The sequence below is a fragment of the Helobdella robusta genome (genome assembly GCF_000326865.2).
Source record: "Helobdella robusta unplaced genomic scaffold HELROscaffold_1, whole genome shotgun sequence".
Lineage (NCBI taxonomy): Eukaryota > Metazoa > Annelida > Clitellata > Rhynchobdellida > Glossiphoniidae > Helobdella > Helobdella robusta.
The window spans coordinates 880871-899782 of NW_008703570.1; the positions used below are offsets into that span (position 1 = coordinate 880871).

Below are 18912 nucleotides of genomic sequence, written 5' to 3' on the forward strand. Positions count from 1 at the left end.
TCGCAGCATGTGTTGGCGAACGTGATGGATGAGGTTGCATTGCCGGTTGTTGTTAAATCGAAGAAAGATCTGCGTTGGAGCGGAAACTCTCGTTGCTTGTTTTTCCTCGATCACGTCGGGGTCACCAATTTGTTGCGGTTGCGTTTGATGATGAGAACACCGAACCAGAAGAGCAGTGAGCGGGAGAAGAAAAGAATAGTATTCGTTTGGATAGGCTGGACACGTGTTTCGTCCCTACCGGGGACTCATCAGCAGCCCGAATACCTATCAGAATAGTCAGTGGCGGATCTAACGCTTAGCAGACTGAGCAGCTGCTAGGGGCCCCGGACGGCCAAGGAGCCCCATGTACAAATTTATCCCTCAAAAAATACTTCAAATAAATTTTCCAATATAATGAAATTTCAAAATTTGAAAAAATCATAAAATTTTAAATAATATTTGTTATTAATGGAAAGGGGGCCCCGTAAAAAAAATTATTTTATAAAAATAACAAATAAATTTTGAAATATAATGAAATTATTAAAAAATTCTTTCAATTATTATGCTGAATTCAACGTTAATAAGCGTTTGCAAATATTAGCAGTTTACAGTAATATGTTTGAAAACAATCTGTCATTCGTTTCGTTAGCCATCCCTACTTTTCTGTCTTTAATATCGTATCGTTGTTTTGTTGTTGAAAGCGCGTGTTTTTATTTTTCAAAAAAGTATTGTGGTCAAATAATTAAAACGTTATTTAGTTGTCTGTTTTTTTCTTTTATTTCAAGTACCTAAGTGGTAAACATTTTTATTTACTTTTGATATAAATTCATTAAATGAATTTCATTTTAATTAATTACAAATGGCTTTTATAATTAATTGAATTGTTTCAATATTAAAATTCAAACTTGGCAGATAGATGCTATTAAAACGTAATTATATATTCACTTAATATATTAATGTTTGTAACAAATCTGTCGACAAAATATATTCAAATTCGTTAAAAGTTGTTTTTAGTTCAAAGATGTATATCACCTACACATAGTTATAAGTTGGAAATAATTGAAAGTTAAAAAGCCTCTCCACGACACACTAAGTTTGGGGGCCCCAAATTTTTTTCTGCTTAGGGCCCCCGCTTGACTTAATCCACCACTGAGAAGAGTTATCGCAGTTTCTTATAAAGCCCGCACAAATCAACTCCTTATTTCGTGGTGTTTTATTTATTATGCTTTTTAATCGCTAGGATTTTCAATCTGACAGTGTTCCGTTTTTTACTGCCTTGGAAACAGAAGTGTTTAGTCGGCAAGTTAGTTCAGTTGGTAAGAATGTCATATTTCGCCCTGTTATTACGCGGCTCGATTCAAATACTGTCTGTCCAAAGCTCAAAGACCATCATGTGCCGTGAGCGTGTAAAACGGTGTTTGTGCGTGTAATTACTTCTTGTAGTGCGAAAAATACTAATAATAATAAGTATGAAATGGCATGTAAGCAGTTTCGCTTTTGTCAAAGTTAAACTTTTGTTTAACTTTGACAAAATCTTTTGGCCTGTTATTTTGTCATGGATATATGTTCATAACATTGAATTGTGTGGAATTCATAGAGCCGGGCGAATACTAAACATTAACTATTATAATTCTTTTTATTACTTTTTTTCGAACCCACGCTCTTAATGTCTTGCCTTGATTTTAAAATACGTTGTCTAGTTACAACCATGATTGAAACATTAAACATTTAGGTATATGCTAATTTTAATTTTTGTTGGTAAAAAAAATTTTGTTTTTATTTTCGCAAAATCTTATGTGCTTTAATTCTGATAAAACTTTGTCCTTCCCTAGATGTGCCCAGTTTAATCACAATTCATGCACCAATTATATTAGATGTATCATGCATGATTGAATGTTGTTCTAGTAGCAAAGTTAATAATGGGAAGAAAACAAATGCGCAAAACTAGTGTAAAACAACATAAATGTACTTTTAAGTTTGAAAGTTCAACCAGGAGGACTTTTTATCAGGTTTTTATCATGCCTCTTTAGTTTAATCCTGATATTGAATTCTCAAAAAATAGAAAAAAGTTAAGTTTTTAAGGGTACGTTGGAAAATTTTTGATCTAATGACACACACACACACAAAATTTGTTCTACTTGCATTTTTGCATATGAACTTGTAAGCATTGAGAATTTGGTTTTATAACATAGCTGCTCATGTCAATATAAAGGTTTTGCTTCATTTGTGTAATTATTAACATTATAAATTGCAGTAATACACAACGATAACTGACAACAGGCATTCATTCACTAAATTTTCTGCTTTTCCATTTAATTTATGGAATTTAAATAAGGTATTGTTGTTAAACTAAAGAGGCATGTCAAAAAAACTATCTGCGACTCCATGTGTAATTCTGACGCCACAATTTCGATAAAGTATGTAAAATGAAACATACATTACGAAATTATTAATATTATTACAAGCCAATTACAAAAAGATCACAAAAGCGCTCCTTAAAAAATAAATGAACAAAAACAGTAATGAATCAAAAACAAAAACATTGTTAGTTCTGCAAAAATAAGTGAGTCTTTAGCTCTTTTTTAAACAAAATCAAAAATAGATCTTGTCTTCTTAAAAAAACCAGTAGACTGTTCCAAACCACAGGTCCAGGAACATCAATATTTTGTGATCCAATCTGTAAATTCGTTGCTGGCACGACCAGGAGGTTCATATCATCTGATCTTAAGTGTAAAACCGCCACATGTTTTTTTTTTAATGAACTTGCATGTCAAATATTGTGGTGCCAAACCATGTAATGACCGAATCATTAACACATCAATTCTAAAAATTATCCTCTTCTCAATTTTTAGCCAGTGTAGCTCGTTTAAGATTGGAGTCAAATGATCAAACTTTGGATTTTTTGGGACAAGTTTTGCAGCTCGATTCTGAATTGACTGAAGTGCAGCTATTGACTTCTAAAGTAATTTAAAGTGTAAACTGCTACGATAATCCACTCAAGATGTAACAAAAGCATGTACCAATGATTCCATGACAGATCTGTTCAAATAGTGTCGAATCCTATATAATCTTCTGAGATGTATCATACTTGCAATTGCTAGCGATTTAATATGATCTTTCATTGAGAGCCTGCTATCCAACCACACACTATAATGTAACACGCTATAACCCTAACCCTACACCCAAATATAAGGTTGTAGAAACAAATGACACTTCAACGTCACCCACTTCAACCGAATTTATATCAAGCCTTGACAACTGCTGCTATGTACCAACAGGAAGCATTTGGGTTTTACGCCGGTTTAACCTCAATGGATTGCTCAACATCCAACGTTCAATCTCCATCAAACTACTGACAAGTCTACCAATCTCAGGCTAAAATGATTCTGAATGACCTGTAACAATTATCTGTATATCATCTGCGTACGCATGACCAAAGAGTCCATGCGAAGTAATTATTTAAATTATATCCGCTGTATAGAGCAAAAACAAAATTGGTCCTAACACTGATCCCTGAGGAATACCTGTTGTTACCTTCTTGACAGCTGATCAAACTTTTCTAAACAAAACCTGTTGAGTTTTACCCGTTTAGTATGACTCAAACCATGCAAGAACTGTTCCTAACACTCCCAAATTATTATGCAATTTTTCTAAAAGTTTGTTGTGATTAAAACAGCCAAATGCAGAAGACATATCAAGAAAAGAGTGTAAAGATATCTTCCGATCATCCATACCCGCAAACAAGTTTGACAATACATGAAGCAATGCAGTCTCAGTTGAATGATAGCGTCTACAGGCCGATTAGCATTAAATTATTTACCGTCAGATATTTTGTCAGGAAATCAATAACAACACGCTCCAAGACCTTTGAAATGATAGGATAGATATGTTTTCGCTATTTTGTCAACCTTTACTAGTAGTGTTTGAAATTTTAATACTGTCTTCTCTCGAACTCCGTTTGAGAAGAATGAAATTTATTTATAAAATTGCTAAAATATTATTCAATCAACATAACATATCGTATATTTCTGTTTGATAAAAAACCAGTGTTATTATACCAGTGCTTTTTGTGACGGTACGCACCGGTAAGCAAAAAATAAAGAAAGTTCGTCCGCCAACGTTGATATTTTCAAAAATTGAGTACAAAAAACACCGACAAATATCGTGTGCGTGCAGTGTTTGTTCAGCGTATGCGGTTACTAAACAATCACACAGCACGTGTTTAAACAAGATGTCTATAATTGAACAAATCCCATGAATCGTTTGTTATAAATAGGTTCTCAGTGAGCCAATATGCCTTCAACAATATTTTATTTCCTTTACGAATTCTGAAAACATTTAATTTCAATGAAATGAGTGAAAAAAAGTATGATTTCATCTAACAAAAACACAAGCGATTCCAAAGAACAACAAAAGAATGTGGTTGCAAGGTGTTCTTTTGATCATAAAAATAAACAAAGAGAACGAACATTTCGCATATTTTCGAACACTTTCAACTGGCCACTTGCACAAGCATTTGTTGGTCAGGAATGCGCTAAAAATCAACTTATGCCATAAGTATGTATTTAAAAAAATACATGAAAATTATAGTATATTCAATTGTATATCTTCAACTTACAATAAAAAAATTAGAAAAAATATTAAAAAAATATTAAGTTGAAATGTTAAAGCATAAAATAAAAATATAAAGTTTTTAACTACAATCGATACCATAAAGCATTTAAATTTAATAACGAGCCAGCGCAGCTGATTCTATTTAGTGAGACATTGGATACAAAAGCATGTTGCAGAGTGCGTTTCTGTTTTATCGTTTTTTTGGTGAGACGACTTTACATAAGGCGAGTATTGTAACGATGATTTGTCTTTCGATGTTGTTGCTACTCCAGCACATCTTGTTGCTTCTGTTTGAATTGGCATGTACATGTGATTTGTATTCATAATGTTAGGTGGTTGAATGAAATATTCGGGACATCTGTTAGCGAATGCCATTGGTGTTAATTCGGTTGGTAGTGAAGATTTTGTCAATGTCGTACATGAAACAGGTGAAGAATTTGGCATCAGTTCAAAAGAATATGCTGGAATGAAAAAATTGGGTGTATAATCAAAATTTGACGACATGATGTTGTCATATGTTGGAATCGTATTAAATTGTGAACGATGTGGCTCAGACAACATTTTTCTCATTTCTTCAAGTGATTTGGTCAACATCACAATATAATTTCTTGCCATAGTCAGTGTTGATATTTTGGAAAGTTTTCTTACAGACGGTCCATGAGAGTAAGGCATGACTTCTCTCAAGGCGTCTAATGCTGAATTCAAATCGTGCATTCTTTTTCTTTCTCGGCTGTTAACTTTCAAACGTAACTCTTGAATTTGTTCTTCATTTAAAACCCGATTAGTGTGTTGCTTTCTGTTTGTCAAAAAACGTTTTTGTCTCATTGGACCACCAACGCTTGATGATTTTGATAACGGAGATGAACCATCCACTCTTTGAAGATAGCTAAATGATGAATCAGCCTCAAAACTGCTTTCTATCTGGCTTAAAGACGATTCAGATTGCGATGAATTTAAACTTTCAACAACACTTGGTAATATTTTATCCATTTTATTTCAGGTAAACAGATTAAATACATATATTAAAAGTTTATTTTCTATTTCAACTGTTTTAATAAATATTGGTTAAAACGACATTATATATAAATAACTCAAGTTTTACAATCTGTTATTGTACATAAAATTAATGACTTTTTTATATGTAGATACCAGAAACTGGTTCAATTAAGTTCGTCCAATAAAAATGAATTGTGTAATAAAAATATCGATTGGTTAATTCAATAATGACCATAAACATCAGCAGGCAGATTTATTTTAACAAAGTTTACACGCTCTGTCGTAAAGAAATCACGTTGTGATTTATGGTCAGTTTGTTTGCGCTGCATGAGTGAATACGTTTGCTATTGTTCTCGGAATCACTCGTACGTGACATTTTGCACTTGTGAACTTTTCACGGACGATTTCTATTGGTCGATGGCTGGTGTGATCTTTTTATGAGATTGGTCAGGATTATTTTTAAATTATGCGCTGATTTTGTTCATTCATTTTTGTTTATCTGCTTAATTCATCTATTATTTGCTTGGGAATAGTGTTTTATTAATTTCTTAACTTAATTGTTGGCTGTATCTAACCAGCGCAGATGCACTATCTCGAATGAAATTTTTTTGTATAATTATTGTAAAATCACTAATAACTATATGTTCTAATAAATCAACGGGGTTTCAAGTCAATTAGCAAAATTTTACAAACCTGATTTTTGACTTCTGTGGAGCAGATTAATTTAATGAATTTATTAATTGGACATGTTTTGGGACACGTTATTCACCTTTGTTAAATAGTTTAATATGGTTATGGTAATTGGACATTTTAATTTATGTCGTGTTTATATTTTTTGAATAATGTGTAAGTATGGTGAAAAGAATTTTATAAATTTATGATTATTCACAAACATATAAAACACAAACCCATCCTTTAGTATGTACAAAGTTATACCTAGAGGCATTCTTGAGTTTTAGAGTTTCGGGCAGACGGTAAGCGAGCTACAATATAAGGATTCTTGGCAATCCTACCATCTGCTGATAAACGCAAAAATTCCGGCAAAACAATTTGAGGACTTTTATAAGTAAACTTAAATATTTAGATAGTTAATCTGCATTTCTGTAGCTATTCTAATTAAAAAAACGTTATAGGGAGGACAAAATTTACTACGAAAAATGATAAAACTGAAGTAATAGTAATACTGTATTACATAATAAACAAAGTGAGTTTTTTGAAATGTTTTCACATCTGTGATTTGCAGCTTTCAAATAAAATTAATAAGAATATGATTGTTCTAGGTTCATCTAACAAATGAATTCAAAACTGAAAATATATGAAATTATGTTGGGAACGTTAATTTTATGAGTCAAAATAAGAAGAACGTGGAAAGTAAATATACACGTTCACCATGAATCAAATTATATAGAGTGCGCTTCCTACGATGTTAGTTTTGTGGGCTTTAGTTTAAAATGAATAAGAGATGTTGAATTGAAAGGTGACACAAGTGTTGATCAAATGCCAGTGTAATAATGACCAAAAAGATTTTCTGCGTTTGTCAGAGTCTGGTTTTTAAAGAATGAAAATTTACGGTTAAATAATTTTTTAATTTTTATTTATTAAGTTTTTCAGTGAGTTAACAGCTATAAAAAATTTCGTTCAACTGACATTTCAACATTATATATATATATATATGTGTGTGTGTGTGTGTGTGTGTGTGTGTGTGTGTGTGTGTCGTTTTGAAATGTGCACTGCACATACGTCGATATGTGCACGTGTGCCTGTATTAGATTTATTATTTTGTTTTATCCATATAAAAGTGCAAATGGCCATCTATACTTTCTTTATTCTTTGGTGACATATTTGTCTTTACTTTGTACGTTTGTTGGTATGTACATAGGTATTATGTACACGAATGTGTTATGTATGTGTGTTTGTATTTCTGAATTGTGCGCGCGTATGCATATATATATGCATTTATACTTGTATTTAAATTTTGTGCGTTTGTGGGCAAAAACCTGTCTGTGTATATTATATATACGTGTGGAATTTACGTTATTTCACCATTTTATTTATTTTATTATGTTTATTTAGTTATTTAATATATTTTTACATCTTATATTATTACCAATAATATTTGTATGTGGCCCTACTCTGTCAGTGTTTCTAAGTGTTCTTCTTTAATTTATAATTTTCTGAGCAGGTATTAAAATACGTTACTTTATCATATAACATTTTCGTAATTGATATTTTCCATTATTTTTCGTGGACTGTTAAAGTTCCTACAATCTTCTTGCTTTTTGTAAAATAAAATTTTCTTCTCCAACAATATATCTGAATAAGTTTTTTTTATTTACGTCATCTTTTATTATTATTATTATTATTGTTATTTCAGAGCATAGGTAATACGTCTTTATATATTTTTGACCCAACCACAGATCTGTACACACACACACACACACACACACACACACACACACACACACACACACACACACACACACACACACACATATATATATATATATATATATTAGGAAGAAGACCAAGTTCTATACAGTTGTTCAAAAAATCCACCGACGATTCAGCATTAACAAGTTTTATGGTTGATTTTCTAATATTTTGAACTAGTTCTTTACAATTAAGTCTATTCAAAATGTTGAAATCCATTTTATAATCGTTTATGATTTATATATATATATATACAATTATTTATAAAGATCACTGCGTTTTCGGTCTGCGTGATCTTAATAAATAATTGTATTTATGATAGTCTAAACCCAAAATATATATATATATATATATGTGTGTGTGTGTGTGCGTATATGAAAATGTGTGAGTGTGTGTGCGCGTACGCGCGCGCGTGTGAGGTGCGAATGTGCATGCATGCAGAATAATATGTAGCATACGACGTGTTACTTCTGTTGTGCAAGCGTTTTGTGAGTGCTGGCTGTGTTTGCTTGAATGTCTGTTAAGAATATAGCACATGTTCAATGCAAATAATTTGTAGAATTCTTGTTCAGCCGATGTGATTCGAGCGACGTTGTTGGCATTTAGCACGCCTTCTGTTGTTTGTGTGCCATATGTCACACGTCGTGTTCATGCAATGCTTCACACCACAACATACAATACATATACATACATACATACATACATATATATATATATATATATATATATATATATATATATATATATATATATTTACAATGTTCTATAAATTCAACCGAATGCTTGGCGTTAATATGTTTGTAGTTCGTTTTTTCGATTTTTCTCACTAAGGTTTTTTGGAGAACAATTAGTTTATTAAAATTCAAAATAAACTTATTTTCCGAATTCATCCAAAAAACTTTAGTGAGAAAAATATAAAAAGTGAACTACAAACATATTAAAGCCAAACATTCGGTAGAATTTATAGAATATTGTAAAAACTATGGTCTATTAGCAACATATATATATTCAATTCAATTCAATAATCCTTTTATTTAGTAAACAAACACAAATGAAAAACATATGTCATTCCTCAGAAAAAAAAACATATATTATATATATATATATATATATATATATATGTGTGTGTGTGTGTGTGTGTGTGTGTGTGTGTGTGTGTGTGTGTGTGTGTGTGTGTGTGTGTGTGTGTGTGTGTGTGTGTGTGTGCTGGTAATAGACCATAATTTTTACAATATTCTATAAATTCTACCGAATGTTTGGCGTTAATATGTTTGTAGTTCGTTTTTTCGATTTTTCTCACTAAAGTTTTTTGGTGAACGTTTAGTTTATTAAAATTCAAAATAAACTTATTTTCCGAATTCATGCTGCAAATAGGACCATATTTCGATTCCGAATGAATCAAACATATTAACGCCAAACATTTGGTAGAATTTATACAATACATATATATAATATAGAATATATATATATATATATATATATATATATATTCTATGACAGTGGTCTTCAACGGGGGCAATTTTAAAAAAATGGGGGGCGCTGAGAATCAAAAAGGCGGAAGAGGACCATGCGTTCAAAAGGGCGGTAAGGAAAGGAGTCGCTAAAGTGAATAATGACATGAGAGGATTTTTATACGAGAAAACATGTAACATCAACGTTTTGATTGGCAAATTGAAAATAAACAAATAATTACCCTGCTTCTTACAACTTGGGTGAGTATATTTTTAAACTACAGTTTTTTTAAATACCTTCAAATTATTGGTAAGCATTTTCCAAAACGTGCTCTTTTAACGAATTAAATACTTCCTGAAGACATTGACGTTTATGCATCTCATCAAAAAATGCTAAGGAAGATATGACTATTTGCTTCCAAGATATAATAAATTTAAAAGTTGAATGGTAAATCCTTTTGAAACATCTGTTACTGAAATTCAAATTGATTTGCAAAAAGAAATAATGAAACAACGAAAAGTTGAATGAATTTCAATAAAAGAGGTATAGCTTAACCGTGGCTGCCGAGAAATGTTAATACTAAATACCTGAAGTTGTGGTTAAGAATGAATTGTTGTTATTAACATTTCCATCAACATTCACGGCTGAAACCGGATTTATTGCTGTAACAAGCTTAATGAATAAGCAAAGAAATAGACTGGATGTAGCCAAGTGAGAAGACCTTCGACTTGCTTTGAGAAATTTAAAGCATAAAATTTGTGATATTGCCAAAAATCGCAAAGCGCAAGGTTTCCATTAACTGAAATTCATGATTTTAATAATTTCAAATATTAATATTAAATGTGGAAAAATTTAATTTTATTAATATACAGTTTTAACTCCAAAAGCTCAAGAAAAAATAGTAATATTCAGTATTTAACTAAAATTAATGAATGACTTGTAATCGTGACTGTAAGAATGATTTTTTCCCCTGATCGTCAATTACACACACACACACACACACTCGTCAATTACACACACAAACATACGCACGCACACACATATTATATATAATTCATACAATACTACTGTATTTATATAAATTATGCTTTTAATAAATATTTCTTAAATTTGCCTTCACTTAAGTTTCTATACCATAGTTTGATAGGGAGCGTTGGAGATTTTTTTAAAAATACGAAAATGGGGTGGTGAGTAAAAATAGGTTGAAGACCACTATTCTATGGTTTCAAGATTGTTCACTTTATAACTTAGTTTCTGTATATACTATATACTTAACTCTTAATTTTATTTCTTAAGTTCAATCGACTAATTATTAAAAAAAATTGTTTTCATTAAATATTTAAATTATTTGAATATTAAAAACAAGATAAAATGTAATTTAAATTTCAATACAAATAATGAATGTTGAAAGTTACAATCAAGTGGTGGTCATGGATATGTTTATATGGTGGTGGTAGAAAAAGTGATCAAACCGTTCTGTAGAAGTTTGAAGGTTTAATATTCTAATTCACTAACCAAATCCATTTTTAACATTTATCAATAAGCTATGCAACAACAGCATCCAACTGCTGAGAACATAACGCGATGGAAACGTGTAAATGATCCTCGGTTTACACTGTGCGATCCTGGCAGTCCTCAAACAAACAGAAAAACATGTACTAGCAAACTGCAATTCTCCAATCGTGCTTGAACGTTAGGTCAAACGATATAATTGTGTTCTGGAGATTATGGCCAATTGGTTAAACTTAGTGAAAAGTGACAATATACAACTCTTTGTAGATTTATTGACGACCAAAGTTGCTCCAATTTCGGATGTCTTTGAGCGATTGGGTTGTCCCGATATCCATTTTATATAAAACAATAACGTGTTTGTGCTGGAGTTGACCATTTGTCACGAAACCAACTTTTTGAAAAATAGAGAATACATTTGATATTTATTGCAAAAGGAGCGATTTTTCATTATTCAATTCTTTCTTATAAAACCGATGAAAGTATTTGAAAATATTTTTACTAGTTTTTATAATTACAATATCCTAATAAATATTATCATTGACTTTTCTATCATATTAACAATTTCTAATCATTTATTTTGTAACAGAGAAGTTTATTTTTTCATGATTTGGATGTTTCAAAAAAAAATAAATAAAAGAAGATTATATCATTATCGTTATTATTATTGAAATATTTTTAAAGCGATTTTTATTAGTCTTATGAGCGTTAATAAAATGAAAATATTGTGTGACAGTTGATTAGTGCTAAAAACATTTTTAAAAATAAAAATTTTAAGTTTAATGAAAATTCAAATAAATTGACAAACAAATTAATTATTGCAAATGCATGGTATTTAAAATCGTATTTTTCAATTATTATAAATGTAAAATCAACTGTCGTGTATAATAAAAAAATGGTCTTTCAAAGTCTAACCTTATGGAATGTCTATATATACAGATATCAACACGTTATATTAAGAACTAACGGCGCTCGTGCTCGGTATTTCAAACTTGGATTAATCAAAATACTTGGGTTCATTTTAGGTCAAACCACTTCACTATTTAACGTAAAATTTGGTATAAATTATAGACACTTTCAACAAAGGTGTTATCTACAAACAAACTTGTGTACATCAAAATATTTTATTAAAAACGAAATACATTTGCGTTTTTAATAAAATACATTTACAAAAACGTTTTTAAAAAATACATTTATAAAAATGAAATTGTGTACGTCAAAATATTTTATTAAAAACGAAATATATTTGGTAAACAAAATTCCAATTTTTATTTGTGTTTTTAAGAAAATCTCCCAAATTTTCTAAAATCTATTGCAATTTTGTTAATGTTAAGTAACATATTGTATGCATTTGAAACTATCACCATAATTAGCCTGCACTACCTGCCATAACAAAAGTTATTATTAAATTATAATTATCAATATAATTATTGGCAATAAAATAGCTATGTTGTTCAATTTTTTTTCAACTTTTTAACGTGTGACAACAATAAATTCATTTGAAAGTTTCTCCTATCGTCGTAAACAACCCAACTTTTTTCAGATCAGTTTTATCAAGAATCTCAACTTTTATAAACAAACAAGCCCCTGTTTTACAGACTGTCCTATAACTAGCAACTGAAGCATCAATATGACAGTAGTTTACTATGTAAATTCTGCAATTACGTTCGGACGCTGGCAGGACTGACATATGATGTACAGCGCTATGAAGAACGGAAGCAGTTGGCAATGTAGGTTGTGTAAGAACACCACGGAACGCTTTGATATCGACGTAGAAATTTCTACCGCCTTTTTTTAAAAAAATCTTGACCAAATGCTGAAGGCAGCACATACTGTAAGTACCTCAGCAGCAGCGATGTTAAATTTGGTCGTCGCCACAAATGCATCAGCTGTAAAATTTGGGAACTTGCATTGTCGTACATCAGGCCTATAATGACAGCTAGCAATGACATCATGAAGCTGTCATGGTGTTTTGGTGACGTCAAGAAGTTTTACAGCACTGTACCGGTCTTTGATATTCATCATCTTAAACCCCGTGGTCACAAGATTTATGAAAGGTACTGTGCTTTCTTCAAGGTAGGCAAGGCTGCTATTGTCTTTTCATGAAAAACTTGACTCCAAAGTTACACACTGAAGTAGCAGGATTTTGGGATGTACTGATGTGTAAGTAAGTTATATGAATTATTAAGCTGTCATTCCGTTTTTTTCGTACTGAGCTTTCACTTTACGCCACCGTGCAATAAAACACTGACCATCTCCAGTAGAATGTAGATCTTATTTTAGCACAGTGATCCAGTTATTTCGAACGTTTATGAATACATGTACATAATCATGTACAAAATATACTTTAGTGATATAGCCTGGAAGATTTACTGGTTTTGATACAGTGATTGATTCATTGGATAATTGTGAAACACTATCGATTTAATGCATCCACTGCTTTTCACGACGGATTCAACAGCTTTCAACAAATAACACTGAAGTTGTTTTGCATCGAGGTCAGTTATAGGATACTCGAATAATAAAACTTACAAAATTCATTTCCCTAAATTAAAAATAGCAAAAAATGTAATTTCCAACCAAAAATATACATGGGCCTACGGGAGCGGATCTAGAAAATGTTAAATTTTTTGCCGATGTTATATAGGTAATTTTAGAATTGAGACCATCGTACAAAAATATCACAGCATTTTCAGCATTGATTCGTTTCTGGCTCAGTTTTTCAATAATTTCTAAAATATTTTTATCATGGTTTTTTAGCTTATTTATATAGAAAACAAAGTTTAGAGTTGAGACTGTCGTACAGAAATATCACAGCATATTCAGCATTAATTCATTTCTGGTTCAGTTTTTCAATAATTCCTAAAATATTCATATCATAGGTTTTTTTTAGCTTATTTATATAGAAAACAATGTTTCAAATACTCTTATTGTTTATCCTTTTTTTGTAGTTTTAATTCATTGCGCGGATTGTGTATTGCTGACTCCAGTGACATTGTCAGCCTGCTAGTCCATAATTTGTTATTTGTCGTGCATATAACTATTATGAAATATAACTGCATTTTCAGCTTGCTAACCTTCACGTTGCTTCATGTTGCTAACTATACCGAGGATGATATAAAACGAATAATTTTGAATTCGCCATCTAAAACCTGTAATCTCTTGCCTGCCCCTTGTTCAAAAAGAATTTATACTTATTTTCACAGTTTTTCACCAGTTTCATCAACCTGTTTAATCAGACGGAGGCTGTTAAAGTTTTTTGTCACATCATGCGGAAGGAAAGAATGGAAAATCTAACAACTACAAGAAAGATTACATGGAAAAAAGATCGCGGTCAACAACGAATAACATTCGTGTTGTTTCTGTGTTATTCGTTGAATATCACTACATTTCAATTTATACAAAGTGTTAAAGATCGGGTTTTGTGGAGGTCGATGGTCGCCAAATCCTGAAAGGATAAGGCACGAGAAAAAAGAAAGAAAGAAATGTTTAATTACAGGAAAATTTCCTGTTTTATACAAACATGCCCATGTGATATCTCTTTTAAAGAAAAATGAGTTGGATACAAGCGATGAAAATAACTACAGACCAGTTTCAAATCTCTCGTTTAGGTCAAAAATTATGAAACGAATAGTTGCTAATGAATTGGTTAGCCATTTAGAACAAAAGTATTTGCTGCCTCTGCATCAGTCAAGAATCAGTCAACATCTTTCAACAGGACAGTTTTGTTGGAGATTTTGTCTACATCATTTTCAGTGACAGATGCGCTTTTGGACATGAGTGCAGCATTTGGTAGCGTCGATCATGGTATTTTGTTGGACCGTTTGGAAAGACCGTTCTCGATATACCAAATTTGTTATAATTAGGTTCTCAGTGATCTAATATACTTTCACCAATATTATATTTTCTTACGAATGTTGAAAACTTTTAACTTTTATGAAATAAGTAAAAAAATCATTTGTATAAAATATAAAGATAAACGATCTCAAAGAATAACATAAGAATGAAGTAATACTTTTCATAATAAAAAATAAACAAGCGAACGATCATTTCATATATTTCCTAGCTTTTTCAACTGGCCACATGCCTTGTTATTATAAACTTCAATAAAATAAATGTATATTGAATTGTATATGTTCAACTTGCAAAAAAATCCAAATTAGTAAAAAATGTCAATTCGTAATATATAAAGTTTAAAACTACAATCAATACCATGACTCATTAATAAGTGCTATAATGTTTCAAAACGCATTATGGCTTTATTTAATGAGACACTGAATACAAAAGCACTTGGCAGTGTGCGCTTCCGTTTTATTATCTTTTTGAGGAGACGACTTTATGGAAGGCGAGTCTTGTAACGATGATTTTTTTCTTGATGTTGCTGCTTCTGTTCGCATTGGCAGGTACATGCAATTTGTATTCATATTGTTAGGTGGTCGAATAAAATAATCGGGACATTTGTTAGCAAATACCATTGGCGTTGATTCGGTTGGTAGTGAAGATTTTGTCAATGTTGTACATGAAACAGGTGAAGAAGTTGGCAACACTTCAGAAGAATATGCTGGAATGAATAAATTGGATCTGTAATCAAAATTTGACGAAATGATGTTGTCATATGTTGGAATTGTATTAAACTGTGATCGAAGTGGTTCAGGCAACATTTTTCTCATTTCTTCAAGTGATTTGGTCAACATCACAATATAATTTCTTGCCATAGTCAGTGTTGATATTTTGGAAAGTTTTATTTCAGACGGTCCACGAGAGTAAGGTATGACTTCTCTCAAGGCGTCTAATGCTGAATTCAAATCGTGCATTCTTTTTCTTTCTCGGCTGTTCACTTTCAAACGTAACTCTTGAATTTGATCTTCATTTAAAACCCGATTGGTAGGTTGTTTTCGGTTTGTCAAAAAACGTTTTTGCCTCATTGGACCACCAGCGCTTGATGATTTTGATAGCGGAGATGAACCATCTACTCTTTGATGGTAGTTGAATGATGAATCAGCCTCAAAACTGCTTTCTATTTTGGCTACAGAAGCTACAGATTGCGACGAATTAAAACTATCTACAGCACTCGGTAATAATTTATCCATTTTATTTCAGGTAAACAGATTAAACTGATTTAAAATACTTAGGTTTATTTTGAATGTTGTATTCCTTATTAGTTAAGCAGACATTATATATAGATAACTCGAGTTTTACAATCTATTATTTGAATATTTTTGTCGAATAGTGCTTAGTACATTATACATAAAATTAATTACTTTCTATAACATTTAGAAACCACAAACTAATGTCTCGTTCGTCCAATAAAATTGGATCTTATAATAAAAATATCGATTAGTTAATTCAATAATGACCATAATTGTCAGCAGGCAGATTTATTTTAATGAAGTTTACACACTCTGTCGTAAAAAAATCAATTTTAATTTATGGTCGGTTTGTTGGTGCGGCATGATTGAATGCATTCGCTAATCTTCTCTGAATCACTCGTACGTGATATTTTCCACTTATGAACTTTCCACGGACGATTTCTATTGTTCGATGGCTAGTGTAATCTTTTTATAAGATTGGTCAGGATTATTTTTAAGTTTTGCGTTGATTTTGTTCATTCATTTTTGTTTATCTGCTTAATTCATCTATTATTTGCTTGGGAATAGTGTTTTATTAATTTCTTAACTTAATTGTTGGCTGTATCTAACCAGCGCAGATGCACTATCTCGAATGAAATTTTTTTGTATAATTATTGTAAAATCACTAATAACTATATGTTCTAATAAATCAACGGGGTTTCAAGTCAATTAGCAAAATTTTACAAACCTGATTTTTGACTTCTGTGGAGCAGATTTATTTAATGAATTTATTAATGGGATACATTATGGGAAACTTTATTCACCTTTGTTGAATAGTTTAATATGGTTAATTGATTGATAAATCTGGACGGTTTTTAATTTGTGTCATGTTTAAATTTTTTGAATAATGTGTCAGTATGGTGAGAAGAATTTTAAAAATTTATGAGGAGTCTTTGAATTTTTTATTTTCGGGCAGATGATATTTTGAATGGTCTGTAATTTTTTTATCGATTTGTTTGACAGTCCATAAAGAAGACCGATGCAGTATTTGAGTCGAGAGTGGATAAATGTATGTATAAAAAGCGTCAACATACGAGCCTTTCATTCCAGGGCTCATTGAACTAAAACTCTCTTGAATTTTTTGTTTGACATCATCAACATAAAAGTTGCGTGATTCAGTGTTGAGCTCTGCAAGGTTGTCGTCAAGGACTGACCGCTCTTACTATCATTGTTAGTTATTTTTAATGTTGCTGATTTTGTGCATAATATGCGTCAGCGATTTTTTCGAAACCAGCCGTTATAGCGGAAATGGTATTATTCAAAGAAAACTGATAGCTCTTGAAGTTGTCTAAGACGACTATACATGAGTCGCTGAAATATTTAATATTCCTGCACAGGGCACTCGCATTTAAGTTTTTTATCCGCGCAGTGTGTACAAAAGCATCACAGAAAAAAAATTCATGTAAAATTGCTGTCTTGTAATGAAAATGCCTTGGATTCTCTGGAGAAATGTCATAAGTGCATAGTCATAGCTTAAGTTTGAGACAAAAAAATTAGAATTTTAGAAATTTAGAAGGTGCTTAGAAATTTAAAGTATATATTATTTCATAAAACTTTTTTGAAGTCAAATTTATTGGTGAATGATGCTTACCTGGGAATGCAACATCGTTATTTTTTTATTCACGGATGCAACCAGGGAGAAGAGAGGCCTGTCAATGACAATGATTACGATTCTCAAGACACCAGACTAAATATATTGAGAAAATTTTATGACAGTCTATTAAATAAATAATTGAAAAATAATCAAATAAATAAGATCTTAAAAAATGAATTAATATTACCGATAAATTATAAAAATTGTAAAATTTGATTAATATGAAAACTAACGTGCTCTGAAAATGTTAGGCCGTCTGACAAAACATGTCAACAGTCTAGAAATTTTTCCGGAAGGTCAATGTGGATTTAGAGCCTGAAGAAAGAAAACGGATGTGATATTCACTGCAAGACAACTGCAAGAAAATTGTCGTGAGCCGCAACGAGGGCTGTACATGGTTTTTGCTGGCCTGACCAAGGCTTTTCGTTCAGTTGGTAGGTCAACACTTCGGCGCTGCTTGTCGAAAGTTGGTTGTTCACCAGTTTTTGTTACCATTGCTTTCATACTAGCTTTCATACCTTCCATGATTTAAAATAGTGAACTGTCTCAGGAATTAAGCAAAGATTTGTTATGGCTCCATTGCTGTTCAACATCTACTTTTCATTACTTACCTTTATATATATATCTAAAAATAGGTCTGGTCTGTTCTATCTTAAACTTCTTCATAAGAATTCTTCTCACTCATCTTTTTCTGCTCAAAAGTTTCTTGACTTTTGTAAATAAAATTATAAATATCTACTATTTTTTAAACACTATACTTTTCATAGAAATTCTATAACATCTGCTTCAGCATCTAAAAATAGGTGGTCTGTTCTATCTATCAATCAAATCAATCTTCGTTTAGCGTCCAGAGTCCCGGTTCCCCGAGGTAGGACTGTTAGTACGAACTTATGCTACTAACAAGACACCTTGTTGTGAGTTAAAATAAATAAAACAAACACAATTTAGGCGTAATAAAATATTATCTTTATTCCCACGTGAATCTCGAATCGTTTCGTTTACAAGCTATCAGGAAAAAAGGGGAAAGAAATCGAGAGAGAAGCAAAGACATAAAAATTAACATAGATTAAGTAACATTGAAATTGCAATAATCTTTAATAATAATTAATATGTGAGATAGTTTATAAATGAATGTTTGATCCCTACAATACTCCCCCACAAAAGGCGGAGCCGTTTAAAAATAAAAATATTCATTTCATTTGTTGAATG

General features: G+C 31.3%; 3 protein-coding genes across 3 annotated transcripts; 1 reads left to right on the plus strand and 2 right to left on the minus strand.

The window, feature by feature from the left end:
* Window positions 1–5178: 5178 nt before the first annotated feature.
* On the minus strand, window positions 5179–5367 carry HELRODRAFT_138705 (hypothetical protein; the record flags this gene model as incomplete). The annotated part of the gene is made up of 1 exon (XM_009010474.1): window positions 5179–5367. A coding segment is annotated over one exon (189 nt), but the record flags the coding sequence as incomplete, so codon positions are not given.
* A 7545-nt stretch (window positions 5368–12912) lies between these two features.
* HELRODRAFT_158391 (hypothetical protein) lies at window positions 12913–14432 on the plus strand (the record flags this gene model as incomplete). Its single annotated transcript, XM_009010475.1, has 2 exons — window positions 12913–13056; window positions 14220–14432. The coding sequence occupies 2 exons, from the start codon at window positions 12913–12915 to the stop codon at window positions 14430–14432; spliced, it is 357 nt and encodes a 118-aa protein (XP_009008723.1).
* A 1233-nt stretch (window positions 14433–15665) lies between these two features.
* HELRODRAFT_138707 (hypothetical protein) lies at window positions 15666–15854 on the minus strand (the record flags this gene model as incomplete). Its single annotated transcript, XM_009010476.1, has 1 exon — window positions 15666–15854. A coding segment is annotated over one exon (189 nt), but the record flags the coding sequence as incomplete, so codon positions are not given.
* Between the last annotated feature and the right edge of the window lie 3058 nt (window positions 15855–18912).